This window comes from Dermacentor variabilis, chromosome 4, assembly GCF_050947875.1.
Source record: "Dermacentor variabilis isolate Ectoservices chromosome 4, ASM5094787v1, whole genome shotgun sequence".
Classification (NCBI taxonomy): Eukaryota; Metazoa; Arthropoda; class Arachnida; order Ixodida; family Ixodidae; genus Dermacentor; species Dermacentor variabilis.
Genome location: NC_134571.1, coordinates 14,019,912 through 14,047,760, shown reverse-complemented (window position 1 = coordinate 14,047,760; position 27,849 = coordinate 14,019,912). Strand labels below are relative to the sequence as shown.

Sequence of the window (27,849 nt, the reverse complement as noted above, 5' to 3'; positions counted from 1 at the left end):
TGCTCAAGTGAAAGACAAAGGAAGAGTTTAAACTCTTCCTCAACATAGCCCAATGCCTGACATGCTGCTCCAAATGATTAGGATGAAAGAGAGATAAGAGAAAGTATCAAGAACTGTCATTAAAATTTAACAGTGACACATATATAGGAGTTCTTGTGAGCGGCTTTTGGGTAGTGCTAGTTAGCAGACACAATGTGTGTCTGTATGTACAATATATTTCACTAAACTCCAGCTTAACTTGTTTCAGTCTTGTCCTGTCACACTCTTCACATGATCTTGTCAAGTGTCAAAAATCCAATGTATGTACAAACAAGCCAGCAAAAGCTAACTGTGTGTGTGTAAACTCAATCTGAGACGTTCGGTGGTGTCGTAGGTGCCGATAGGGGCTGAAAGGTAGGGGTAAAGGAATGGTCGATTGACGGTCATTATATTGATGTCTGGATATGAGTGAAATGCCTGGATATGGTTGTGGCACACATCCCAAATCTCCATTTTCGACAGTGCTGGACACTCGGGTAGCCTATGGTAGCAGCATGTGTCCACATCTTTGTCTATTTACAGATGTAAAGCCAAGTTCATTGCAGGAAAAAAAAAAAAAAAATCGCAGTTTCACCCCAAAAGGCAAAGCACTGGTTGCATAGAAAATTAGTAAATAGCTGTGCGAAGTAAGGATAGTAGATTTATCGGTCGTACAAACTTGTAAACATTCGCTTACTAACTGAATTAACAAGCACAGTGTCACTCGCGCACAGGTAAACATGAACACATCTCGCTCGATGACTGCGGAAACTCGATGTTAGAAGTTAGAACACTAGAGTGACGAATCGTGGCGGCAGCAGCGAACGAATTGACCTTCCGGGAATGCGCGATCGAGATTGAGCCGCGTTCGCGCAGGCCACGGAGTGGCGCAGGCTCAGCCAAATTGGCTCAGCTTCGCACCACGCTCGTACGCTTTCCCTCGCACATACAGCATACAGCGCGTGGCGACGATTTTATCGCCCTTGGACGTTTTATGCGGAACCTCACGGCGACGGCAGAAATGCGTCTGGGATGTCCTTATATAACTGCTATCGTTACTATTGCAAAAAAAAAAAAAAAAGAAAGCCCTTGCCTGCATTATTAATTTGTGGCGTAACTACAAATGTCTGAAAACAAATAGGATGTCGCCATTTGTTTGCCCCTCTTGCCTGCCTTCTGCATTTGTCATGATTTGGCTGCATTGTCATGTTTTGGCTGCGTTCTTTAGGCCCCTATGGCCCCTATGTCAGTTGCGGTGTCTTGTTTTGAAGAAGCGGAAGGTTATTAACTTTGGACATAGTGGGAAAATTTTTTGTGCCTTGTGATATTTTGTTGGGTTAACTCGCACTGCTTGAAATAAGTTATTGTTCGCGTCTACGCTCGTACACCCAGCAAAGAGCAAGTATGATGAAAACACTGCTGATATGGCACTATGATTTCACTATGATATGATTTCACTATGTATTGACCTGTGGCCGCCGCACTGGAGAGCCAAGTCCAACGATGTCTTGCACTCAAAATAAGTTGTCATGTAAAAACACGCATACGGCCGTGCGCTGAGCTGTGCACCGTGTTTTTTCCCCGATCTCCGTAGTTTGCGAAGCGGCCGCTTGTGGCAGCACGGTAGGCACGGTCGTTTTCGGTTGCGTTGGAAGGCGCCGGCGATGTGTTGTACCCATAGTTGTATCTAACGTGCCTGCTCAGGCAGCAAAATTGACAAAACCCTGAAGGCGCCTCCGACGGTTTCGCCAGCCACAACCGATCGTTTTCTTTACATTGCCGCCGTCATAACAATGGCCAAAGGCTCCCTGAAGAGCAGACTTGACGGCAGCAGCCTCGACCTGAGTCTGAACGAGCTCACCGAGCCACCCGTGAAAGAACTCGTAAGTCGTTCACATCACTCGGATTTCGAAGTTTGCATGCACAGTGAGCATCTCTCCTTATTTCCGTGCCATTTGATATAACCGATGACGTGGCATTGCTCTATAGGCCCCGTGCCTACTAATTAAAGCGCTTGGCCGCGGCGCTATACTGCGCCCGGTGGCATTGATTTATTTCCCCCGTTTTTTTTTTTTTTTTCTCAGGCGGAACTACCAAAAGCCGTGAAGCTCGATTTATCTTGCAATAAAATCGCTGCGCTTCCCGTAAGTAGATCTGTTTCTCACCGGCAGTGTTAGTGTGCCAGCAGACGATGCGGTTCAGTGACATTTGCCCTGCCAAATTTCACTACGCGCTATTTGTCGGGTGCGGCAAAAGACAGCGCGCCGCTTATTGTATTTCTTATGCAGGATGCGTTCTGTGCCTTGACGCACCTCAAGGAGCTCGACCTGAGCAAGAACCAGCTGCGAGAACTACCGGCGAACTTTGGCCGCCTCAATGCCCTACATAAGCTCGACCTCTACGGCAACAACTTGACGACTTTGCCGTTGAGCATGTGTCGCATGAAAGCTCTTCGTTGGCTCGACTTGAAGGGAAATCCCCTTGAGGCCCGGCTCAAGGCGGTCGCCGGCGACTGCCTCAACGAGAAACAGTGCCTTCAGTGCGCCAAGAAGGTAACTGACCTCGAGTGCGTAGCGCGCTTGCTCTAATCTTTGATTTCTGTACGCGCGCTGCTTTGCGTCGCCACGCCCACATTTCGTTTGATGCGTCACGCCCATCTGGCGCTCACCGTGACAACCGCCGCGGAATATTCATGTTGCCTTTCTTACTTCAGATCAGAAGGTATTTATGTTGCCGTGGTGGGTGCTTGCCATCAGCAATAGAGTTTCATACAATAATTACTAGAGGGAACTCTGGCGCTAGTGTCTACGGGAGCTGCAATGAGAACGGTTGTACCAGCATGGGAATTATGGGAAGTGCATGGATTTGCCTAAACTTTGTCCTTTTGGCTTCAAACGGCTTTGTAAACTCGTCATTTTCAACAATGTATTGCCTAATAAATGATTAAATAAACATAATTAATATTGTCCGACAGCAGGATTTGAACGCAGGAACTCTATAGCGTAGAAGTCTGATATTGAAACCATTAAGCCATAGACGCATGTATCAACAAGCGAATGAAACGCCCTTATGAATTTATCGCGGGCATGCCAGTGCCTTGAGACGCTTGGCGCGTTTCGATTTGGCCACCTGGGCGAGCTCAATTGTTGCAGTTAATAGCAATTGTGCATGTTCGCGGCGTCTTCTGCACTTCAAAGAATATAGATTGCACTGAAATTTATGACAATAAGGTTTATATAGCGTAATATACGAAGCCACAAGAACGTTTGAATCCACAAGCACGAAGATCAGACAAATCCATGTACTTCCGATCATTCCCATGGTGGTACAACGACTGCAGCGCCAGAGTTCCCTCTAGTAATTATTGTATGAAACTCTATGCCAGCAACAAACCCGCGTTGCAGCTTTCAGCTTGCATGTCTGTTATTAGCCCCGTGAACTAACTACAGGGGCGCTGCGAGCGACGCTCGTGCGACGTCAGGCCACGGACTCGCGCCTGTCGTCTGCTGCAGTTTGGGCGGTGTCTGAACGACTTCTGCAGTGTTTTCATTTGTTCACTCTCATTCCCTCTGCTTGTATATTTATGGCAGTCGTCTCAAATATATTATTGTGACGTCTTCGTTCGCAAAAATTCATTCAAAGAGCTTGTTTCTTAGACAATACAGTTCTCAAACGTGACGTTACAGTGCCAGCTGAAGGAGCTAAGACCAGCCCATTGTGGGTTTTTCATGCGCGGATCGGCAACCGCAATAAAATAGCATATAAGAATGCACTTATTATGCTATACATTCCATGGTGCAAGAAGTACGTCACAAACGCTGGCTATATATGACTTCTACAACAGTTGGTTTTAATCCGTTAACACAGGTCTGATTACGATGAGGAGTTAATGGTATAATATCGAATTTTTGCATTTCTTCGCAGAAAAGCTTGGCAGTAACAGGACGACTTAACACTGCAGTTTAGATTCTGCCAGTACCATTTGCTTCTTTAACTGCTTCTCAACATTAGGCAGTTCTTAACATGTTTATTTTAAGTGGGGATAATTTGTAGTTAACTTATTGAGGCTTACAGCTGTTTGCGGAATACGAAAAGGAATGTACCAATATATATTCCCTTTCCCGTGCTACACGTTCAACTCACTTGAGCAATTTACTGGTGCTTGTTACTGGAGGGATATACACGACGAATCTGGTTGGCGAACTGACACAGGCTGATAGACCCAAATTTGTTAGTGAAATATGCCTTAATTTTGGATCGTTGGCTGCAGTCAAAAAGAAACCGAAGCATCATTCATTAGTAGTATGGGACATATTGAAGATATCATAATTCCGCAGTGCTGGCTCAAAAACAAAGTGAAATATGTAAGGCTTGTGGTGTCCTTCTTATGAAGGTTTGCAAGGTTCTCTTTTATGTGCTGACGAAGCGAATAGTTCTCCGTTTGCATAATTAAATGAAGTTGGTTTGAGATAGGGTGAGGCAGAAGGTGCTTGAGTTTTCCTTTTCTAGGCACCCTAAGCTGCGCTGTAATACCTCGAGTATACTTTATGCATTGCAATTAGTGATGTAAAAAACTGCTTCATGGTTTCAGTTCAGAGTTGTAATTAACTAATGGGTTTCGAGAACAATGCCTGCCTCGCCATAACGAAAGTCTGTGGCTACCGTTGCATGAGGGGTGTGCCATATTGTTGACAAAGGCTATCGAGTTTTGTCATGAAACATGTCATCGCTTGCAATTTATTGGCTCTTAACCTTAACCACGAAACTTTTCTTTCAGGTGATTGCCACTATGGTATTTGTGAATTAACTATGTAAATACTCTACATGACACGCCGTCGTATTAGCAACCATGAGCAATTCGTTATAGCGGCCTGTTTCAGAGAGTGGTGAAAGTAGCAGCAAACTTTTTCATACGAAATGTGTGCCTAACTACGTCTTTCGCGCATTAGTAAGGTGTCCACATTTGACTAGAACAACTCGCCAGAGTAATAAGAATAATGATGACAGCTTCGCTGGGCAGTGTCTAACACAGATAACATGTTGACAGGTACCCAGGATTTTTCTTCCATGTAAAATGCAATGTCTCTCATAGCTAAGTACTAAGGGAATGTTGAGTGTTTCGCAAAGCATCATACACAACTTCGCGTGTTTAATTTGCAGGCTTCTTACGCAAAATTTATGGACGGACATGACACATATATACATTGTGAAACCAGTAGACACCTCCAACGCTACATAGCTTGCCATATCCAATCTGCAAATTTTCTCGACTCACGCACTTTTGAAGAAGGAATTCTGTGGTTAAGGCATGGGCAGCAGAAAGAAGCCGAAATATCCTTTAATAAGTATGGCTTGAGCCATCCATACCCCAAACATACATGAAGGGAACGAGCGTGCGCGGCAGCCAAGCAAGCCGGAGCGAGTGGCATCCTGGCCGTGACGTCACTCGCGAGAGGGTGCTACTCCATGTTCTCGCCGCTAATTGCGCGTGCTTGTGTTTAAGTTTTGAACATTCAGATTATTATATAGTCTCAATGCAGCGGAGTAAGAAGTCGCAAACTGTAAAATAAAAATTAGCTATCGGATATGAGATCCACCACTCGGCCAAGCATGAAATCGCAGGTTCGATTTATTTATTTATTTATTTATTTTGTCACGAAGCACTTTGAGCAGTAAGCGTTCGCGACTAGAACATTGGAGCAGCGAGAGGTAGTGTAGCCGACCGAGCACCGAAACAAGGTTGTTCTTTCTCGTCGTCGTTGTCTCTCTCCTAGCCACAGCCCCACTGCTCCCTATTTTACAGTACAATTTATTTATTTATTTATTTAACATACTTTCAAGGCCCGAAGGCATTACAGTAAAGAGTGGGTGAACATAAAAATTTGTGCAAGATACAAAGACATATTCAACGTGGCGTTTCATGAATGGTGGTTTTGAATGTGTCGGTATCCAGAATGGCTGCGACGGTGATGGGAAGGTGGTTTCAATCTTTTCTTGTGCTAGGGATGAATGCATTGTTACAAAGTTTAGTATGTGAAGACTGCACACCAACTTTGAAACTGCGGCCAAAGCGAGATGATATGTATGACGGTTGGGTGATAAGCTGTTCCTTCAACAAAGGATTGTAGTGGTTGATCTTATGAAAAGCAGAAAACAGAAGCATCTACAACGGAAAGAAAGTCCTGCAAGTTAAGTGTTGTTTTCATTGAAGTAACAATAGCATATCGGGAGTAGTATGACAAGATCAAATGCGCTGCACAATTTTGAATGGCTTCTATGCTGTTTATGATTGTAATGTTAGCCGGGTCCCAAATGGCGCATGCATATTCTAGTTTGGAGCGAACTAATGTTTTGTAGAGAGTTAGTTTCTGTGACGATGGTGCAGATGCGAAGTTTCGACGCAAATAGCCCAACATGCGATTGGCATTGCTGCATATAATGTCGACATGCATGTGCCAGGAAAAGTTTCTGGTGATGTTTAGTTCTAGGTATTTGTACGATGAGACAAATGAGAGAGGGCTATTATTGAGGAGATATGTACGCAGATTAGAAGTATTAGTACGCTGTGATATATGCATGCATTTACATTTAAGTTAAGCTTCATAGAGCACTTGTTACACCATAACAAAACATTATCAATGTCGTCTTGAAGTTTACGAGAATCATTTAGGTCAGTAATTTTATTATATAGAATGCAGTCATCAGCAAAAAGCCTAATAGTTGAAAATTTCACACACGAAGCGAAATCATTAATATAGATTAGAAAGAGTAGAGGACCTAGGACCGACCCTTGTGGCACGCCTGACATGCCGCGAGGGGCGCAGAGGATGAATTGTTTGTGATTACGCGTTGTGTTCTATTAGCAAGACAGTTTTTAATCCAGTCCAGTACTTGTGGGTCAATGTTAAGAAAACTAAGTTTATGGATTAGTAGGTTATGGGACATGGTATCGAAAGCTTTAGCAAAATCGATAAAAATGCCATCTGTGTCAAATCCTAAGACAGTGTCAAAAAAGAGGTCATTAGTTAAGCAAGCTATTTGCGTTTCGCAGGAGAACAATTTCCTAAAGCCATGCTAACTGTCGTTAAAGAGTTCGTCTCAAGAAAATCAATTGGGTGGGAATATATTATATGCTCCAGAATCTTGCAGGGAGAGCTGGTTAGTGATATGGGACGGTAGTTTTTGGGACAATGTGTGTTACGTGATTTGTGAACAGGAACCACCTTCCAGTCGCTTGGCAGTGATGAGCAGTGTGATTCCCGGTGGCGGATTCCGAAAACCCTGGTGTACCGAGGTGCACGTTATATAAGGACCCTTGCCGAAACATTGGCTCCCTAGGGAGAGGGAGAGCTTTTGTTCAAGTTGAATAATTGCCATACATTATTTCAATCATGATCGGTTTTCTTCTCGTCTTCAAGGTTGTCGAGTACCTTCAGGCGCAAGAATCGGAACTGGAGCGCGAAAAGCAGAAGCATCTCAGGGCACAAAGAGGTGAGCCAAAAGAACTCCTTTTCTTTTTTGTAAAACCAAAAATTCCTGCAGCTTAGCCATGTGCTGGTGACTTCCTGTACCATGAGCTGCCAACTGGTTCAAGTCAAAGTATTACGTAGATGTAACAACTGCACCTTCAGACTTAAAATTTTATTGCATTTTCGAATACAATGTGGAGTATCTGGAGGTATATGGACAACAAGGGAGGACGCATCTGCAACTGTCATGTTTGCATTGAGCTACCAGCGTAAAACTTTGTATGCTCATTGATGGCACTTTGATGCTTCGATACAAGTGTTTTTAAAGCAAAGCGTTCTGTTTGGCTCGTCACGTTGCTTTGTGTGAATGCCTTTCAGATGGAATAAACTGGGCTGATCCCCGAAGACAGTGTAATATTAGTGTCACACAACGCATTTTCAGTCATGATCAAGCGTGATTGGAATCGGATTTCTCTATTGCGATTGGTTAATTTGTGCAGGTTCAGGAAAGGAGCCACTCACAATTGAGAAATTCAATCTGGATTGAACGTGATCACGATCAAAAACGTTCTGTGTGACTCTGGTTTAATGAAAGCTGGTGACCTGGTGTTCCGACTCCGATATACCAGTGCATGGTGTCTGTCCCCGCAAGGGGTTTAGTGTGGCTTGTAATGCACGCTAACTTTGGAGACAATGCAATGTTGCGGCTGTCTGCCATAGGCAATTTTTTAAAATTTGGTACAGCTAAAAAAAAATAAACACCCAGTAGATGAGACAAATTTCACTGGGCTGTCAATGTCTAATAATGTTTCGATGACGTTGAGCCTTCTTTATATACTACACGAAGCTTATTTACATAATTACAACCTTGACTGCGGGAAAAGTTCTCTGGCGATGTTCCTTCTTGAGGCGTTCGATTACTTCTGAGACCAGTTTCTCTGATGAAAGGGAGACCACAATTCCTTGATGACCTTTACAGAGCCAAACTTCACGGCACTGACGGATACCCTTTGTTTAGTGGGGTGCGGCTGTCTGCTGAAGACGCCCCCGAAGAGCCAAGTGATTAGGAATTGCTGGAATCTAGCACACTGAAATACTAATCAAATAGGCTGCAGATATTTGCTTTTTATGTGGTTTACTGTAATACACTAACCACACTGTAATGTGTAAGCACAGTCTGTAAGTGTTGCCAATGAACCTGCTTAAAAACTTACTTGCAAATCACTGACAAGCATCCAATAGAGCTTAAAGTGTGGTATAACACAGTAGAGAAATAATTAAACAGCAGCCTGTTACGTCCCATTTGCACAGTGTTTCAAAACTTGCACATATAACAACTTTTTGAAGTATCCATCCTTTTGTTCAGTGTGCAGGATACTTCTCTTGTTTATGGTAATGCAGTGCTTCCTTTCTTTGTTTCTTTCTTGCTCTCTTTGCCTTGCATTGCCTAGATTGTGTACAATAAACAAAAGCATGGCATTGTCTACGTTCTGAGTAGTAGCGATATATCATGAAGATCATGGATCCCTTATGCCTTGCTAAAACTATTGTACATAGGTTTGTGGCCGCGTTAATTGTTATGAATGGGAAGCCAAACAAAAAAGGCATATACATGAAAAAAGACAAGGACTTCTTGTGCATATCTGTTATTTTTGTGCTCAGATGCATTTCATAACAGTGTTTAACAAAATTGCCCAACAACAGCTTCTACTGGACCACTGCCACAAATTGCATATTGCAATTAAATAATACAGGCAGTTTATGGACAAAGCTAAATAGTTGAAATCAGTGTGCCTTCCTGAAGGATGTACGTAGAAGGCAAGCAAGTACTTGGGGGCCACCTATATCCAAAGCCTGGCTGTTTGTGAGGAACCAATATTCAAAAAATGATTTTCCCATCCTGGTAAACTTGGTCTTGCCAAAATGAATAGTTGAGTTAGCTACAGTACAGTCTGCCTCGACACTCTTGTAGAGGGTAAAACAATGTATAGGTCAGAATGTGAACAGAAATATGTTGCTAGTCGGGGCTGTCTTACAGGGACGTGCATTTTTCTCTTAAAATAATAGAAAGAAGATTTTTCACTTACCACTGCTCTGTTCTTGCTCAAGTCCTGCAGCAAGATCTTATGGTATGTATTGTTTAATGTAGCAAGTGGCACTGTTGGTTGCCTGGTTCATCAACGAATAGCTGCGAATTTGCCTTCATATGCCCCCTTCGCAGTGGCTGATGTTTAAAGCATGGCGGCTGTTTCACTTCTGGTGTCTGCAGTGCAACAGAGCATCGCCTTCAAGATTGTCTCAATTATTCACTCAGGGGTGCATCCAAGAGGCGCATATGGAAGCACCTTGGAATTTTTCTTTTTCATAATAACCAGGCAAGTAACAGTGCAAACTGATCGATCATGATCATAAGATGAGATCTTGCTGCGAAATCTGAGCAAGAATGAAGCAGCAGTGAGTGCGAAATCATTCTTTAAAAAATATTCTAAGAGAAAAATGCACATCCCTGTACATTCCTTTTCTTGCGTGCTGTTCCTTACACCATTCTTTTGCTTGTCAGGTCACCAGCTCAAATGCAGGTCCCTCTCAACATCCTTGTTCTCCACGACGGCATCCCTTAAAGCAAAACTGCATTACCGTATTTGCATGATTCTACCGCGCTCCTGATTGTAACATGCATTTATATTACCGCTATTGGATTTGGAGTCGGGCTTGTAGGACGATCGGAGGAACTTGGGGCGACAGGGTTTATTTACATTATTTACATTTGAACATGGGATACATTTACGCAGTCTAGCGTGACTCCCAAATGGAGCCCGCAAGACGAAGCATACAGCAAACGAGCACACAGCTCACGAGTACATTGACGAGCACAGAGCACGACGACGAGCACACAGTAGCAGCTGACAATCGCTGCTTATAAGCACTCCGTGTTCGACGTCATCGCAGACTACACGCCTTTTTGGAGGAGGAGGGCTCACACACATGTGCCGCACAGGTTTCAGTGCTCTCTCGAGGGCAAACGACCTTTGCAGCGCAGTCATCATGGTATCCATTGTCCTGCGTCCCCGTAGTCAGGTGGTCATGCTCGACTCCAGCCGGCGCCTCTAAATTCCAGAGTGGACATAGTCCGCAGTTCTCCAAAGGGAGTTCACAGTTGGTTAGCGCTGTCCTTGCTCGTTCTCTGAAGGGCGCCGCCACCGCAGGTCGGTCGAAGCACGTGCAGCGGGCTGAAATAGTTGGCACGTTGCCACCCCGGCCGGCCATTCCTAACAGCTCCTCCATGGCCCGGGAAATCTCACCTGGCCAGTGCTGGCAACCGCTGGGCAGGAAGAGAATGGCTGGCGAGCAAGACGATGGCTTTGCTCTCTGCAACCCCTGCGCACTTGGAATGCCTTCGACCATCTCGCAACAACTGGCACAGAAGAGTCTACCCCGGCAACACAATACCACTCAGCGTGCAAACGCCCGGAATCGGCTGTTAATCCACCAAGCTTCCTATCAAAATTTCCATGCAAGCCGCTCAACTGGGAATCCCAAATTTTGCCCCAAGATTTGGTGCCGCCAAAGCGAGCGTTCACGTTCCCCTTGAGTTCGACCAAACCCGACCGTCGCGCTGCACAAGGGTAAAGGTTTACGCAGAACTGAACCGAAGGCTCTCAACCACCAATACCCGAACATATCTTAAGCAGCCTAGCTTCACGAACAGTCTGTTCTTACCCTATCAAAGTGGCATACTTATGTCATGTACGGTTGCCACTGAACCGTCTGGCCAACTCCACAGGTACGTAATCATAATTGCGCTAGCTTTGTGGTCTCTATTCAGAACGCGTACTTGTGGTGTAAGTAAGCCTTTCATCACGCTTACTCACATTTGTTCCTTTAGTTTATACAGGACACGTACCTTAAACGAGCAACTAAACTTGCGTAACTTACGCACTCCGCAGAACCCCTTAAAAATATGTGTCTGCTAATAACTCATTCTACGCACGCGTACTAGAGAAGTCAGAATACGGCTGCCCTAAACATACACGAGCAACTCAGTCATAAACGATCTACTTCCCTCCGTCCGCACAGGACACGTGCTAAAGGAACTAAAACACTTCTCAGTGCAAATCACTCACTGAAAATCTACGCGCTTAACCTTAGAAGATTCAACAACACTAAAATATAAGAAGGTTAAATAACACACACGTGTCTTACGATAGGCCTCTCAACGATAACCTTGACACTCAAGCTACTCACACACACACAAAAAAGAAAAGCCTATCTACTCATTAATTAAATTTAACACCTCGTGAGACTAAATGTTTACCTAAAATGCATCTTTCAACTTTCAGAGCTTCTCAAACAAAACATAAAGCTCATACCTTATTTACTAAAAGAAACTGTCTCAAATCGCGAAAATCTTTCATTGCTAAAAAAAAAAAACAACAAAACACGCTTTCCTTCTACGGAAGCTCTCTTGGCCTCCCGTTTCAAATGTTTACAACTGACTCATACTTTTGAGCCGTACTCGAGGTGGTCGCGGTTCGAAAGCTACACTGGCTATCCAGGAACAACAAAAGGGCTGACTCACTATCAGCTCTTCCAAGACCTTAGTCTCCTGCCAATTTGCGTCCTGGCGCCCCTCTTTCATCACGAACCCGATTGACCGCGTCGCGACTCCCTACCACCTGGTCTCGTCTTGCCACCTTGCGCTCCTTCGCACTACACGCTGAACTTCGAAAAGAACGACGGAACGACGAGGAACATAACTGCCTCGTGCCCTTTGTCCGCGTCCGTGCAGAACATGCTTCTCGGTCTCTCTTTGACCTGTGACTCGAGCGTGTTGGATGCGTCAACATCGTCAACGACGACCGTACCTTTCTTTTCTTCGCGCCTGTCGCCGACTTTGGCGGCGTTACATTACTCACCGTCTTTCGGTCTTTACCGCGCTTCTTTCTACGGCGCTTTTTCCTCGAACTCTCTATCATGTTGCCTTCTCGCCCCTCGTGCTGGCTGGTACACATTTCATCGGCCCGGATCGGTCTCTTACCCGCATAGTCTGAATGATTCCTAACTAAATCATCACTCTCGTGGCTACCTAGACTGGCGGAGAGCTGCACCGATCCCTGAACCATGCAGTTGTCTTCTCTTGAGCTACGCAGCTCGCAATCCTGAGAGCTGCTCTCAACTGCATCGTCCAGTTGTCACTGCACTTCGGCACGCAGATCTGGCTCGACATGGGTGCTCGCGTCTGTCGGGTCAGCAGTACTCTCTACTTCACTAGCAACCTCGTTAACCTTACGTGCGACGCACACGCTCGGTGACTGTGCCAGTTCATTTGCAGCTGGCCTAGCTGCCTCTGCAGTGCTCTGTTGGCACAGCACCTCGTCGCTCTCACTCTGGCCTTTAACGGCCTCTGCTGCCACTAAGGCATCGTTAACTGCTAGCACTTCGAGTTCACTTGTGAACGTGCTGCTAATCTCGCAGGTGCTCCTACTTCTCTCGGTTTTCATCCAAAATCTGCTGTCGATTTCCTTCCACTTTCGCTGCGTCCAGCCTACAGATTTCTCAAGCCGCTGTTGACTTCGTTTGATTTCCTGCTCGAAACCTTCAATCTCTTTGTTCAATGTAGCAACGTACTGCCTCGTTACTTCAGTTAGGTCTTTTTCCTGCGAAATGCTTTTTAGTTGCTGCCTAGCTTTTTCCTGTTCTTGCTTAAATTCTTCCTGTTCTTGCCTAATTCCTTGCTGTTCCCGTTTTTTGCTTAGAATTCAGTTACCTATATGTTCGGTGAATTTCAAATCATTGTCACTATCGAGAATGGTTTTACGAATCTCTGATTCCGTCAAGTCCTCCTCTACATCTACCTCGATCTCTTCACACAACCACAACAGGCCAGCTCTCGTCAAACACATTAGGACCATGGTCGCTACTTTAAGCTTTGGCTCTGCTGTCACACAATACTTGCTGCGATACCCACGCAAATCAAAACACAAGTAAAAGATCCCCAGCGAATCAAATTCAAAACCACAGAGAAATTGAAGCCTGGTAAATCTTACAGCCAAAACCAAACGCTTACCCACTGAAGCAGCACCATATCACCCGTCTCTTCGGGGGCGTGGGTTCGAATCCCACCGCTGCCACCAGTTATTGGATTTGCAGTCGGGCTTGTAGGACGATCGGAGGAACTTGGGGCGACAGGGTTTATTTACATTATTTACATTTAAACATGGGATACATTTACGCAGTCTAGCGTGACTACCAAATGGAGCCCACAAGACGAAGCATACAGCAAACGAGCACACAGCTCACGAGTACATTGACAAGCACAGAGCACGGCTTCGAGCACACACTAGCAGCCGACAATCGCTGCTTATAAGCACTCCGTTCGACGTCATCGTTCGACATCATCGCAGACTACACGCCTTTTTGGAGGAGGAGGGCTCACACACACGTGCCGCACAGGTTTCAGTGCTCTCTTGAGGGCAGACGACCTTTGCAGCGCAGTCGTCGTGGTATCCATTGTTCTGCGTCCCCGTAGTCAGGTGGTCACGTCTGACCCCAGCCGGCGCCTCTAAATTCCAGAGCGGACGTAGTCGCAGTTCTCCAAAGGGAGTTCACGGTTGGTGAGCGCTGTCCTCGCTCGTTCTCTGAAGGGCGCCACCACCGTGGGTCGGTCGAAGCACGTGCAGCGGGCTGAAATAGCTGGCACGTTGCCACCCCGGCCGGCCATTCCTAACAACGCCCAAATATTATGTCTCCGCCATCTTTGATTAAATCGACTGCTATTCCATCTTCCCCTGCTGCTCGTCCTCATTTCATGACTTGCAAGGCCCTTCTGACCTCATTGCTAGTTATAGGAGGAGTTTCTGTATCCTGTTCATTACTGTTTGTAATAGTGGTACCCAGAGGAGTCAGGATACCTCCATTAGAACCATTAATGAAAAGAAAGGGGTCAGACAGGGAGACACAATTTCTCCAATGCCATTCACTGCGTCCTTAGAAGAGGTATTCAAGCTGTTAAACTGAGAAGGCTTAGGAATAAGGATTGACGGCGAATATCTCGGCAACCTTCGGTTTGCCGATGACATTGTTCTATTCAGCAACACTGCAGACGAGTTACAACAAATGATTGAGGACCTTGACAGGGAGAGTGTAGGAGTGGGGTTGAAGATTAATAAGCAGAAGACAAAGATAATGATGAATAGACTGGCAAGGGAACGAGTTCAGCATCGCCAGTCAGCCTTTAGAGTCTGTGAAGGAGTGTTTACCTAGGTCAACCAATCACAGGGAACCCTGATCATGAGAAGGAAATTCATAGAAGTATAAAAATGAGCTGGATTGCATGCGGCAGACATTATTAGCTCCTGACTGGAAACTTACCATTATGATTGAAAAAGAAGGTGTACAATCAGTGCATTTTACTGGTGCTGACAGATGGGGCAGAGACTTGGAGATTAACAAAGAAGCTTGAGACCAAGTTAAGGATCGTGTAAAGAGCGATGGAACGAAAAATGCTAGGCATAACGTTAAGAGACAGAAAGAGCAGGGTTTGGATTGGAAAGCAAATGGGTATAGCTGATATTCTAATTGACATTAAGAGAAAAAGAATGGAGCCGGGCAGGTCATGTAATGCGCAGGTTAGATAACTGTTCGACCATTAGGATTACAGAATGGTCCAAGAGAAGGGAAACACAGTCGAGGATGACAGAAGACTAGGTGGAGTGATGAAATTAGGAAATTTGCGGGCGCTAGTTGGAATCGGTTGGCGCAGGACAGGAGTGATTGGAGATCGCAGGGAGAGGCCTTCGTTCTGCAGTGGACATAAAATAGGCTGATTATGATGATCCTGATGACCCAAAAAATAACTTGGTGCCGATCCTACAGTGTACATAAAGTAATGAAACTTGAGTCAGTAGAGAGTTTTAAAATAGGGGCCCCAAATGTATTGGGGCCCCAAAGAAATAGCGTCGAAGCCACTGCGCATGCGCAAGACGCAAACTGCCTTTGGGTTTTGCGTTGGGAACGCTATTTCACCGATTTAGCGGGAGCCCAAATAGCGGCCCCAAAAGTTTTGCGTCGGCAAACATGGCGGCACCCATCGAAGCGACAGCTCTAACCTAGCACCAAACTGGGTTCGATTCGCGGTAACGCGTGAAGTTCGCAAGCTAGGAGAAGTGACTGTGGTTATCGCTTTCTCTCAGCTAGCGTGTGTTATGAAGATTGACTCATTAGACGCCGCTGATTTTGAATTCGATTGTGGATATTATGGCTCGTAGGCCTAACACAGCTAAGCTTGGCTGGTGAAGACTAGTAAAGTTGGTTTGCTCAAAACTAAGTGCAGCTAATTGTTTGCTGCTTATAGAATAACCTCTAAATCATAATTAAATGCGAATAGTACACGAAATTCAAAATTGTTATTCCTATCATAAAATGGTATATTTTATTTAATTATTTCTAATAGCTTTTCTTTGACACCGTAGTGGCGCTGTCAGAGCAAGACACTATCCGCAAACGTAAAACCCTATTCTGAAACTCTTCACTCCTACGTGCCCCAACGCTAACAGCCGCAAAGCTCTTTGGGGCCCCAAACTATTGGGGCCCCTATTCTAAAACTCTCTAATGCGTGACATGTTGAAACAACTTTATGGAACATACAAATGCATACAGACTCGCACACAGCTGAATCTTAGCGGCTAGTCACTATTGGAGTCCGACAACACCTTTTCGTTGTCTACCGACCACAGAAAGTAATCTTAAGTTCCATCTAATGCATAAGAAATTTCACACGTACCGCAAGCTGGAAAATGGTGAGCCCAAACTAAGGCTTAAAGAAAAAACGTCTGTTCTGTGGCACTGTGGCTAGCTGCCTTGCATTGAGATTTTTATTTTAGTAAGAACAGGCTTCGTTTTTGATTTTGAGTAGAATTAGTTATGTTTGTAACGCGCATGCAAATTTGAATGCACTTGTTAGTAAAAAAGGTGCACACTAGAATCGTGCAAATATGATACTCTTTGCTAGAAGTAAAGTGTGCGCTTCCTTGCAGTGTGTGTGCTACATTATTGTTAAGTGCATAGTATTGAGTAAATAGGATGGAATATAGCCACGGTTCTGATCGCTTTGTGCAGGAAAGGCTGGAGATGTTGATGAGGAGTGCTCATGTTTTCAGAGCAAGAGGCACTGCGGAAAGCAGTAGAAGAGAAGGAAGCGGAACGCCAGAGGCTAGAGAAAAAGGCTGAACGTGAAAAGAAGAAAGCAGAGCTGCGGCAGAAGAAAGAGCAACAGTTCAAGCAAAAGCAGGAGCTCATGAAGGAGATGGAAGTGGCACAAGGAAAACTCCAGCAGTCTAAGAAAGGCAAGTGCTGTGCTGACTGCGTTTAACTGCTCACAGAAGCACCACTCTAACAGATAAATTTGCTGTGAAAGCATGAACAAACACTGAAACATAGGTGCTGCAATACAGGAACACAATGCACGGTTGCCTGGTCCTGCATTTTGAAATCTCATGGTGCCACCCCTCGCTTACTTCTGTCAGTTTCTTACTTGTGGGAGCTCTACCCTTGACAACAGTGGCAGATATTTAATTTTGAAATGCTAAGCTGTCAGTTAGCTTGAGTTAAGTTTTGCTTTTACCCGAACAGGGTAATTCAGAGCACCTATTTACTGCGATTTGACCTTAAAACATTTATGAACTTCAGTTCAGACCAGCTGGCCTATAATTTCTGGCAAAAGTGCAGAAGGAAAACATGTGTCAGCTATTCGAAGCATTTGCCACCACTTGAGAGCAATAGTTTTTCGTACATAGCAGGCAACACTATGAAGGCTAAAGAGGCCAAAAAGTAGTGCATCATATATGAAAGAAAGATATTAGGTACGCGTCATGTAATTCAGTGTAAAAGTAAGTCTGGTACCTTTACGTTGCAAAATATGATATATTGCATTATAATGGTGTTGTAGATTGAAACCCATTTACGTACTACCAAATGAGCAGAGTAACATGTTTCTGTGATCAGTGGCCACAGCGCATCACTTGCCCTAGTGACCAGGACATAGTGCGTCACCTACTAGAAGCACAAATATGCACAAATAATGTGTGATTTGACGTAAACTTTTGTCCACCAATAGCGGCTAAATTTATGAAGTGGTTGTTTCGTAAAAACCAATTTCGGATCAGGTATAACTGGGCCTCAATTTTGTAGTGATATCTTTCCTTGATGCGAATCCGTTTCGGCGTGTTTCGTGTCCTAGAGTGGCCAAACAATGCTCCGCCTGGGGTGCAGCATCAAATGTGGCTGCTTATGAACGTGAAAAGTGCTGAAAGGCATTAACATCGAAAAAGTCATTGTGATAAAATAACGACAATAACGACCCTGCTCTGCGAAACTAGCAAAGTGAGACTTGTCACAAATTTCAGAGCTCCAGAAATGCACAGACACAATTCAAATATGATAAAGAATGTTTATCACGAAGAAAAAAAATAACGAAAAAAAAAACCGACCTACCCTGACACACTTAAACACTATATACACACGAGACGCTCCAAGACCCTCAACTACATATTGCTCCTCTGCTCGACTAACCAATGCGACGTCACAAGCAAACGAACATTCTGAGCGTCGCCAGTCGTGTTGGACTCCGGCCCAGCGTGGCAAAGGACGTTGGCCTGCATGGTTCCGAAGTAGCGTGGGCGTTCAGCTCCGACGAGAGCTATGAGGTTGTAGTCTTTCACAGAGACCTATGTAGCACCGGACGCAGTCTGGGCCAGTCAGCCGTTGTGCCGCTGATGTGGCCAGGCGATTGCCTTTGTGGCACGAGATAGCAACCGGTTACAGCAGCGTAGGGTTGGACCAGGGCTGCCGAACACAGCCACGGTGACACAGTCGAGGCTCAGGAGCTGGAGTTGTCGCTGGCCAACTCACAAACTTTCGGGGACCACACAACTCTGTTCTGTGGTCCCCGAAGCTGCTGTGTCAAGCTGCTGTGTCAAAATGTGTCAAGCCAAAGTTTTGGCAAGGGGACTTGTCTCTGTGAGAGACTTCAGGGGGACATTGTAACCTTGGCTCCAAAGACATCCGTTGTCCTACCACTGTCAATCACTTCATTTGCATCTTCTTGTGAACCCATAATCCTGTTTGGACACATGTCTCGTCATTTCAGGATGCCAGAGATTATTTGTTGCTGCACTTGTGTTGTCTGGTGTTGTCTCACTTTCTTGCCCTGTTCACATAGTATTCACATAGATATGTACCAGCAAATTCGGTTCCCAAACCGTCCACAATAATTTGTCGCCAGCCTTTTTGTTGAGTCATGCTTTCTTCTGGCCATGTGTACAAGATTCAACACAATGAGACCAGTGACTGACTCTCCTGGCTTGTGTTGCAGATGGGAAAGCAAGTACAAAATCAGCTCCTGGCAACAGTAAGCGTGGAGGTAAGCATGCATAACTTGAAGGATAATTTGGCAATTTCATCTTACTTACGTATTAATTTTTTTCTTTTTATGTGCCATAATGACTGCCTAGTGGCTCTTAAGTCTATCGTGCAAAAGGAGGTAGCTGCTGCTCACAGCAACTGAGCGTAGTTCTGATCTGATCTGCCTTATTTTCTGGCTCGCTTGTTTTCTAGTTTTAATCTGTGTGTATGCAGGAGCAAGCTTGCAGGAGCAATTTGTTGCTGCAATTCTTTAAGGATGCAATTAATTGCACCAAAGTGTGAGAATTGAATAACATCAGTCAGGCAAAATAGCACACTTCCACCAATGCTAAAGTAGCAACACATGCACTGGGTGAGCTTGCACAAATGAGCTTGTACAAAAACTTTCTCAAACAGTTGGAATATTCAGGAAGTAAAGCCACGCATATTATGCAATGTCATGCACAATCACTGCAAATATGTAAATACTGCCATGTGATGCATTTGCTTTTCTTTGTTATCACTACCAATGCAACATCTTATCATATTGTGTTTCGAAGAATATTTTCTTGCATTACCTGCATACATTAATGTGCCCAGTGTGCTCTCATAGTAGTACTGTTATCTCCCTATCTGAGTGCGTCTTTATGTCGAAAGTTACAGCTCATTCATGAACATTTGCTGTCCTATACGTGTGTCGCTGAGAAACTTCTATGTTATTGTCGTGTTTGTATAAAATAGCAACTGAACGACAGCTGCTTCAGTTCTTATTCTCTGATATCTATTGTGCTTATCACAATTGTCGCTATTTATTCAGTCCTTTTTTTTATGGGGCCAAATTCGCCCAACAATGAATTTCATTCTATTCGTTTAATTACTTTGTTGTCCCCTTGTTCCTACACTGTGGGACATCTGCTGGAAGCAGTGCGTATGAAGCATGAAGATATAATAGTAAACAGTTAGGAATATTACAAAGCAATGTGGTATGAAAAAGCAGCAGTCCGACAGTTGCAGGCAAATGACGAGGCATTTGGGCTTAAAAGGTGGCTTCTCTAAAGCGACTAATTATTTACCAACTCCAGGGAGTTGGTGCTAATTAGTGCCCAGTTCATATAGTCGTCTACATTGTGCTTTACAACATTGTACGCTTGTACTCTGCAATTGGACATGTAAGTAAAAAACAATGGAACATATGATTTTTGGATGTACCAGTGGATGTAGTGTCAGATGGAATGCCTGCTGACGTTTCCTGGATGAAGTGCCTATTTCCGGCTTGTCTTTAAAAGGACACTAAATAGCCAGACTAAATCAGTTTAGAATAATCGTTTTTTTTTTTCAAAACTGTTTTCATTCACTTGGCGGGGAAAAAAAAAACATTACTGAAGACGATGTAGGCCATACTTTCTTTAATATTGTGTCCAATCCTCAGCTCTTGTATATACTGTGTTTCGGCATTGCTGGAGCATTACAAGTATGCCAGTTCTTTATGTATTACTCAAGCATACCTATGTACTGAGCTGTCAGAAGAGCCTTCTTCCCTTCGAGTCGTAATTCAAACCTAAGTGTTATAGTGAAGGTACAGTCTGTTTCACACTTAGGGGAAAACTCGGAGCGCATTGCATCGGTGATGCGGTGAGCGCTGGAGTCGGGCGGCGGAAGCAGCTTGCGCAGGTGCAGACGCTCTAGGGGCGAAGTCATGATCTGCGTCGTCTGCTATGATGGCGCGCGCTGGCTGCATTGTCGAGAAGAGTGCTACTGGCAGAGGCAGTGCACGTATTGCCACATCCTTTATGGTCGGCGCAGTTATGTGCCAGGCGATGAAAACGACGTTGAAGTAGCGTGAGAGTAGAAAAACAGGGAGATAACAACGACGTTGCGTTGACTGCTCTAAAAAAAGTGCTTTCATATGGTCTCTACACCGGCTTTTCCATCTCCTACTAGGCCGTGACACTGGTGGAGTTGCGGCGTAGGATTGCTTCATGCTCGGCACCCCTTCGCGGAGCCATACATCGAACCCGGAATCACCTTTGTAGAAACTCCTGTTCACCAGTACACTCGCCGCCTGCTAGTTCTACCCTTTGCAAGACCCTGCTGGAATGCGTCTACCTACTTCCGCTATGGCTACTGCAACTCCATCGCAGGTGATGCTGCAGAATCCTAAGATACCAGAAAGTTTCCATGGTGACGCTTTTGACGATGTCCAGGATTTGCTGGACCAATTTGAGCGTGTCGCCAGTTATAATGACTGGGGCTCCCAGCAAAAGCAGGCTAATATGTATTTTGCGCTTCAAGACTGTGCGCGGACGTGGTTTGTGAACTGGGAGAGAAGTCTGACCACATGGGATGCCTTCCGCACCCAGCTGTTAGACACATTCACTAGTAGCGACAGAAGAGACAACGTGCAGCGCCTGCTATCCCGTATTCAAAAACCAAACGAAAGCGTTGCCATGTTTGCAGAAGATATGACCCGCCTTTTCCGCAGAGCAGAACCCTGACATGGCCAAAGAAAAGAAGTTGCGCTATCTCATGCGCGGAGTGAAGGAGGAACTGTTTGCCGGACTCGTGAGGAACCCACCGACGACAGTGGCCGAATTCACCAAGGAGGCTACTGCTATAGAACGGGCACTAAAGCAATGGTACCGCCAATATGATCGCACGAACTCACCGGTGAATGCTTCAATTCTACCCGAGAGCTGCGGCACGTCTCTGCGTGAGGTCATCCGAGAGATTGTGCGAGAGATCTGGCAGCTCGGGATTTCTCCTATGGCACCAGCGGTGGCTTTTGTCGCTGATATCTTTTGGGAGGAAGTTCGACAGGCCTTTTCGTCGCCCGACCGGCAGGTGGTGCCGCGACGACTAACCTACGCAGAAGCCGTCTGTCGTCCATCTCCCACGACTTCGATGCTGCTGACACCGTCAACCACTACGACGCAGCCATCACCGCCACCCCCGACGCCATATTTTCGACAGTCACAGCCGCTGCCAGCTATGCCGTATCGCCGCCAGCCGATCGCTGCGCCTTGGTCTTATGGCAAATCCCCTGTCGGCTACCCACTTCAAAAAAACCGATTTGTGGCGCACCGCTGACCGCCGGCCGCTATGCTTTCATTGCGGCGAAGCAGGACATGTTTATCGCGCGTGCCACTACCGCGCAGCTGTGTATCCAAGGTTTCCTAACTGCAATTACCCTGTGTTTGATGCTGCACGTACCTGCGACGAAAATTCTACAAACTTTTGGCCGGAAGGTTCAGCAACGCCTCGATCGCGTTCCCCTTCTCTGGCTCTTTATACCCCAATCGACTCGTGATTTTTCTGACGCCTCCAGGGGCAGGTCCCCTAGCACACGCCGGGGAAACTAGAGGCAGCGACCTCCGGAGGTGAGGTTGCAAACCATCTAGTTTTCCAAGAGCCCCCCATCACCGACGACCGATGACTCTAAAGCTCCGACGACTCCAACCGCACCCCCTGTAACAGATGCCGTCAGCGCCGATCTTGTCGTTTGCATTGACGGCCACCAAGTGGCTGCTCTCGTCGATACTGGTGCTCATTTTTCGATAATAAGTCAAAAGCTGGCCGTCAGGCTGAGAAAAGTGAAGACGCCGTGGACCGAGCTCAACATCAGAACTGCCGGCGGCCAGTTGATGATGCTGATCAGAAAATGCACAGCCAGAATAGTAATCGCCGGTGCAACCTTCGTCGCCACCCTCGTCATTCTCTTTGAGTGCTGCAAGGAATTTATATTGGGGATGGATTTCTTGAGAGAGTACGGTGCAGTGATTAATGTCTGTGACCTCGTCGTCACATTTTCTACAAGCTCAGACGACGTCGATCCCGCGGAGCACCAGCAACCCTGCATACGTATTGCCGACGACGACGTCACGCTTCCGCCGCAAAGCTGTTCTCTCGTACCTGTTATCTGCGATAACTTGAACACCGGGACTGGTGTCGCTGAACACATCGACGCACTGGTACTGAGTCAAGGCGTTTCCATCGCCAGGGCCGTAATTAACGTACACGACGGACGTGCTGAACTCCTGCTGACGAATTTTATCAGGGAACGTCGACACATTGTTAAAGGCACGGCTGTTGCTTACTTCGACGAACTTAGCTCACTACAAGACTGCCTCTCAGTGGAGCACGCGACGTCCATCGTGGCTATGCCTGCCCCTGTGGTTGATATCAGTCCCACCTTGTCACCTGTTGTCACCTGTTGAACGCAACAGCCTTCTTGAGTTCATTGATGAGTTTAAGAGCTGCTTTTCATGCACGTCACGAGTCAGCCACTCACTAAGCACCATATTGTCACCGAAGCCGACGCCAGACCAATTCAGCAGAATCCCTATCATGTAGCACCGAAAGAGCGAGAGGAGATACAAACACAAGTGAAGACAATGCTTGAGGACGGGGTTATTCGGCCATCTAAGAGTCCTTGGGCATCGCCTGTCGAGTTGGTGAAAAAGGACGGTAGCCTGCACTTCTGCGTTGAATAAGAAAACTCAACCAGATCACAAAGAAAGACGTTTATCCGCTGCCGCATATCGACGATTTACTGGACAGGCTACGAAACGCAAGTTACTTTTCGTTGATGAACTTGAAAAGTGGCTACTGGCAAATAGAAGTTGATGAGAGAGACCGTGAGAAGACTGCTTTTGTGACGCCCAACAGACTTTATGAATTTCAGGTGCTCCCCTTCGGTTTGTGTTCTGCACCAGCAACATTTCAACGACTAATGGACACGGTACTCTCAGGCCTCAAATGGCAAACCTGTCTGGTGTACCTCGACGACGTAATTGTTTTCTCCGTCACGTTCGAGGAACACTTACTGTTTACTGTTTGTGCAGACTGTCTTTGAAGCAATACGCTCAGCTGGTCTAACTTTAAAACCTGAAAAGTGCCATTTTGGCTTTGAAGAACTTCAATTTCTTGGTCACGTTGTCAGTCGTGAAGGTGTCCAACCTGACCCTAATAAAATCTCTGCCGTTGATAATTTCCCAACGCCATCAGATAAAAAGGCCGTGCGATGTTTTCTGGGCCTTCATGCCTACTATCGACGCATTATTGCAGAATTTTCGCGCATCGCATGGCCATTAACACATCTAACCAGAGAAGATGTCCACTTCATGTGGGGTGAAGACCAGCAACGGGCATTTCACGACCTACGGCAACGGCTGCAGACGCCTCCCGTGCTCGCACACTTTGATGACGACGCTCCTATGATTCTTCATACCGACGCTAGTAATGTCGACCTCGGCGCAGTGCTTGTACAGCGGCAAGACGGCACCGAAAGAGTGATTGCTTACGCCAGCAGGACGCTATCAAGGATGGAGGAAAACTACTCCACCGCAGAAAAAGAATGTCTCGCACTGGTGTGGGCCATCCTGGAATTTCGGCCATATTTGTATGGTCGGTGTTTCACCGTTGTCAGTGATCATGATGCACTTTGCTGGCTGACTAATTTAAAAGAACCTGCTGGTCGGCTTGCGCGCTGGAGTCTTCGGCTCCAAGAGTTCGACTTCACGGTTGTCTACAAATCGAAAACGACACACCGACGCTGACTGCCTTTCTCGGTCTCCTGTTGAAACTGCAGTGCATGACGATGATGACGCGGCTTTTGTAGGCGTGCTAGATACTGTCGCTGTTTCACGCCACCAACGCGAGGACACAGAACTGGTTCCTCTTTTCGATTACTTAGAGGGAAAGACAAGCAGCGTGCCGAGGTTATTCGCGAGCGGGCTGTCTTCGTTTTGCTTGCGCCAGGACGTTTTCTATAAAAAGAACCTTTCACCTAGTGGCAGCAGCTACCTACTCGTCATTCCCGCATCTCTTCGCGACGAAGTCCTACATGCCTGTGACAACGAGCCGACCGCTGGTCACTTGGGCTACACCCGCACATTGGCGAGAATTAGGCTAAAGTACTATTGGTCGAGATTTGCGTCGATCATGAAACGTTGCATACAGACATGCTTGGATTGCCAGCGCCGCAAAGCCCTACCCGGCAAGCCAGCTGGACTGCTGCATCCTGTTCAGATACCGCAAGCACCGTTCGAACAAATTGGCATGGACCTTTTAGGTCCGTTTCCACTGTCTACTGCCGAAAATAGATGGATAATCGTCGTCACAGATTATCTTACTCTATCCAAAGTGGAACAGCAGCCGAAGCAGCGCGATTTTTCATCGAAGCCATTGTCCTAAGGCATGGCGCTCCCGCAGTGGTCATAACAGACAGAGGATCTGCGTTCACGGCTGCACTTCTGGACACCGTTTTGTGACTAAGTGGTACCACTCACTGAAAGGCCACAGCTTATCATCCCCAAACCAATGGGCTGACAGAACGCTTGGATAAGACTCTGGCAGACATGATGAGTATGTACATCAACGTCAACCACAAGAACTGGGACGAAATTTTACCATATGTTACATTTACGTATAACACGGCTCGTCAAGAGACAACACGCCTTTCGCATCAAATAAAGACCGAGCATGTTGCGCATAGTTTGGTGTCCCTTTCTTGTTGCTGCGTATTACGGTAACACACACAGTGAAGAAATATACGTGCACGCACTAAGTACCCCGGCCTTTCGGAAGAACGAAAGAAGCATGCCGTCAAAAGAAGTTTGTAGAACCCAATGGCCAATGTAGGCCAATGAAAGCTCAGAGTTTGTTGTCGCACAATGCTTAATAAGGAATATCGGCTCAGTTCCTGCAGTAACAATGAAATACGTGCACTGCCTCTGACAGTAGCACTCTTCCTGACCATGCGGCCAGCGTGCGCCGCCATAGCAGACGACACAGATCACGACACCCCCCCTAGAGCATCTGCGCCTGCGCGAGCTGCTTCCGCCGCCCAACTCCAGCGCTCCCTGCATTGCCGATGCGATGTGCTCAGAGTTTTCCCCTAAGTGTGAAACAGACTGTACATCCTGCACGAAAATACCTTTGCTATAGTATCCAATGTTCACTATAAGCACATGTTCATTACATGCTGATGTTGGCGGCAATCATTTTAGATATACTTCGTTAAATTCAATAATTATTTACATCTATGCTCATTATACCAAGTTTAGTTGTATAAGTTTGCAGAAAAAGAGAAACCTCAACAAGTTGATGAGCATTCATTGCATAATAAATTTAGGTGTTGATGACAGACATATGAGAAATGAAAAGGACAACACAGACTATCAAGCCCAGAGGTATTCAGTATCAGTCAATAGTCGGTGCTTGTCTTGTGCCTTTTATTTCTCTCATGTCCATGTCTTTGGCGCATAACCTTTCCAATGGGAAATAAGGTAGCCTGTGTGTCACTTTTTCACTACGTTAAGACATGTTGCTGTGCTCTTGCTGTTCCAGGGTGCTTCTCTATGCTGATGACGCTGCTGATCACCTTGCTTCTCTTGGCGGCCTCCCTGTTCAGTGCGGTTGTGGTGTACTCGTTTTACAAGCACAAATATCCCATCACATGGCCTTACATACAAGATGTGGTACACCAGCATTGGCGACCGGTGCAGCTTTACCTACTCCAAGGCTGGGACTTGGCCAGTGTGCAAGTACAGCTGTGGACCAGAGAGATTATCCGTGTGGTCCAGTCGCTCGGTGCAGTGAAGGCCAAGAATTGACGATGGATTTGGTTCCCTTCACTTGTGCGTTCCATCAATACATTCAATTTGTCCTGTGTTCAAAAATCGCTCAATCCCAGCTGAAGCATCTGCATTTCGATGGGAACGAAATGCAATAATGCCTGCATACTTATATTTTCAAGAGCCCCAGATGGTAAAAATCTGTGCTCTCCCACTATGGCGTGCATTCAGATCATGGTTATGGCACATAAAACCCCAGAATTTTTTTCAAAGAAGGCTGTTAGGGGTGTCTGAATTTTCGAAATTCTGAATGCAAATTCGATGCTTCTGATTTGGTTTGAGGGCTTGATATCCAATTATATTAGAATGTGTGAGGTTAGCACGATCATTGAAGCCTGCCCGTCGTAGAGCAGGCCCATATGCATGTGGTCCTCTGGAAGTTTCAAGCAGTCATTATAACTCTGGTAACCTTTCACTTTTTACTGATTTACATATTTTAATCTGTGCCATTGAACGAGCTCTTAATAGCATTGCTGCAGTTCCTCTAGCTTTTTTAAGGACTCTTGAAGCAGAAAACTATCTGTATTCAAAGCCTGCATTTTCCAAATATTTAATTGAATTTGAATATTTAATTGTTATGGATACCCCTACTTTATATTTGTAAGTGCTAAAGCTATGCAAGACGATGAGCAAAACGTGAACAAGGTGAATGCAGGAGCCAACGTTACGACAAGTGGACTTGTCTTCTTCAAGGCATCTTCTTCAAGGCAATTTCCATCTCCCGCATTCCCAGTCTTTTCCCTGGAAAGCTATGCAAGGCATCGCTGGCCTCTAGAGAGCACCGCATGACACGGAATACTTGAGATACAGTTATTAAAGGTTTGTCATTCACTGCTCACCTCGGAGTGGCGCACAGTTATTGGGCATCAACACAACTCATGCTTTGATGGTTACTTTGTGAATAAATGTAATCTTTATAGCTTCTTTTTGTTTACCTGGAAACTGAATTTTGGATCCTAGGGGGGTTGAGAAAGTGCACTACTTATGCCAACAGTTCGTTAAGCCTATCACATTCATATCGGAGAAAACCAAGCGCCTGCAGGCATCAAGGTTTGTGCTAGTACAAGTTCTTCATGGGTAGTAAAAGAGGCAAGTGCACTGGCACCTTGTATGTGCGGGGCTGGAGAGGCGATAATGAGGCTGGTTGCTGGCACTTTTCGTACACCTTTGGAAAATTGTGATAATTTTCGTGTGCACTTGACCACAAAAGATTTTGGAACATGTAAATTGTAAACAAGTTAAAGTTACTCGTAGCTTCGCCACTTGAGCTAAAATTCTTGACTGTAGTGCGATAGTCATGTGGGACGGTACATGCAGTATCCTTGAAT

The 27,849-nt window shown here is 45.7% G+C and overlaps 1 protein-coding gene across 1 annotated transcript; it reads left to right on the top strand.

Annotated features, from left to right (window-relative positions):
* Positions 1-1,629: 1,629 nt before the first annotated feature.
* Positions 1,630-27,445, top strand: LOC142578691 (leucine-rich repeat-containing protein 59-like). Its single transcript, XM_075688179.1, has 7 exons — positions 1,630-1,901; positions 2,103-2,162; positions 2,307-2,570; positions 7,437-7,509; positions 16,646-16,831; positions 18,859-18,906; positions 26,235-27,445. The coding sequence occupies exons 1-7, from the start codon at positions 1,812-1,814 to the stop codon at positions 26,498-26,500; spliced, it is 987 nt and encodes a 328-aa protein (XP_075544294.1). The 5' UTR covers positions 1,630-1,811; the 3' UTR covers positions 26,501-27,445.
* Positions 27,446-27,849: the final 404 nt, after the last annotated feature.

Coding starts and splice junctions, on each gene's coding strand:
- LOC142578691 (XM_075688179.1), top strand. CDS start 1,812: ATGGCCAAAGGCTCCCTGAAGAGCAGACTTGACGGCAGCAGCCTCGAC. Junction 1,902..2,102: donor AGCCACCCGTGAAAGAACTC/GTAAGTCGTTCA, acceptor TTTTTTTCTCAG/GCGGAACTACCAAAAGCCGT. Junction 2,571..7,436: donor GCCTTCAGTGCGCCAAGAAG/GTAACTGACCTC, acceptor CTCGTCTTCAAG/GTTGTCGAGTACCTTCAGGC.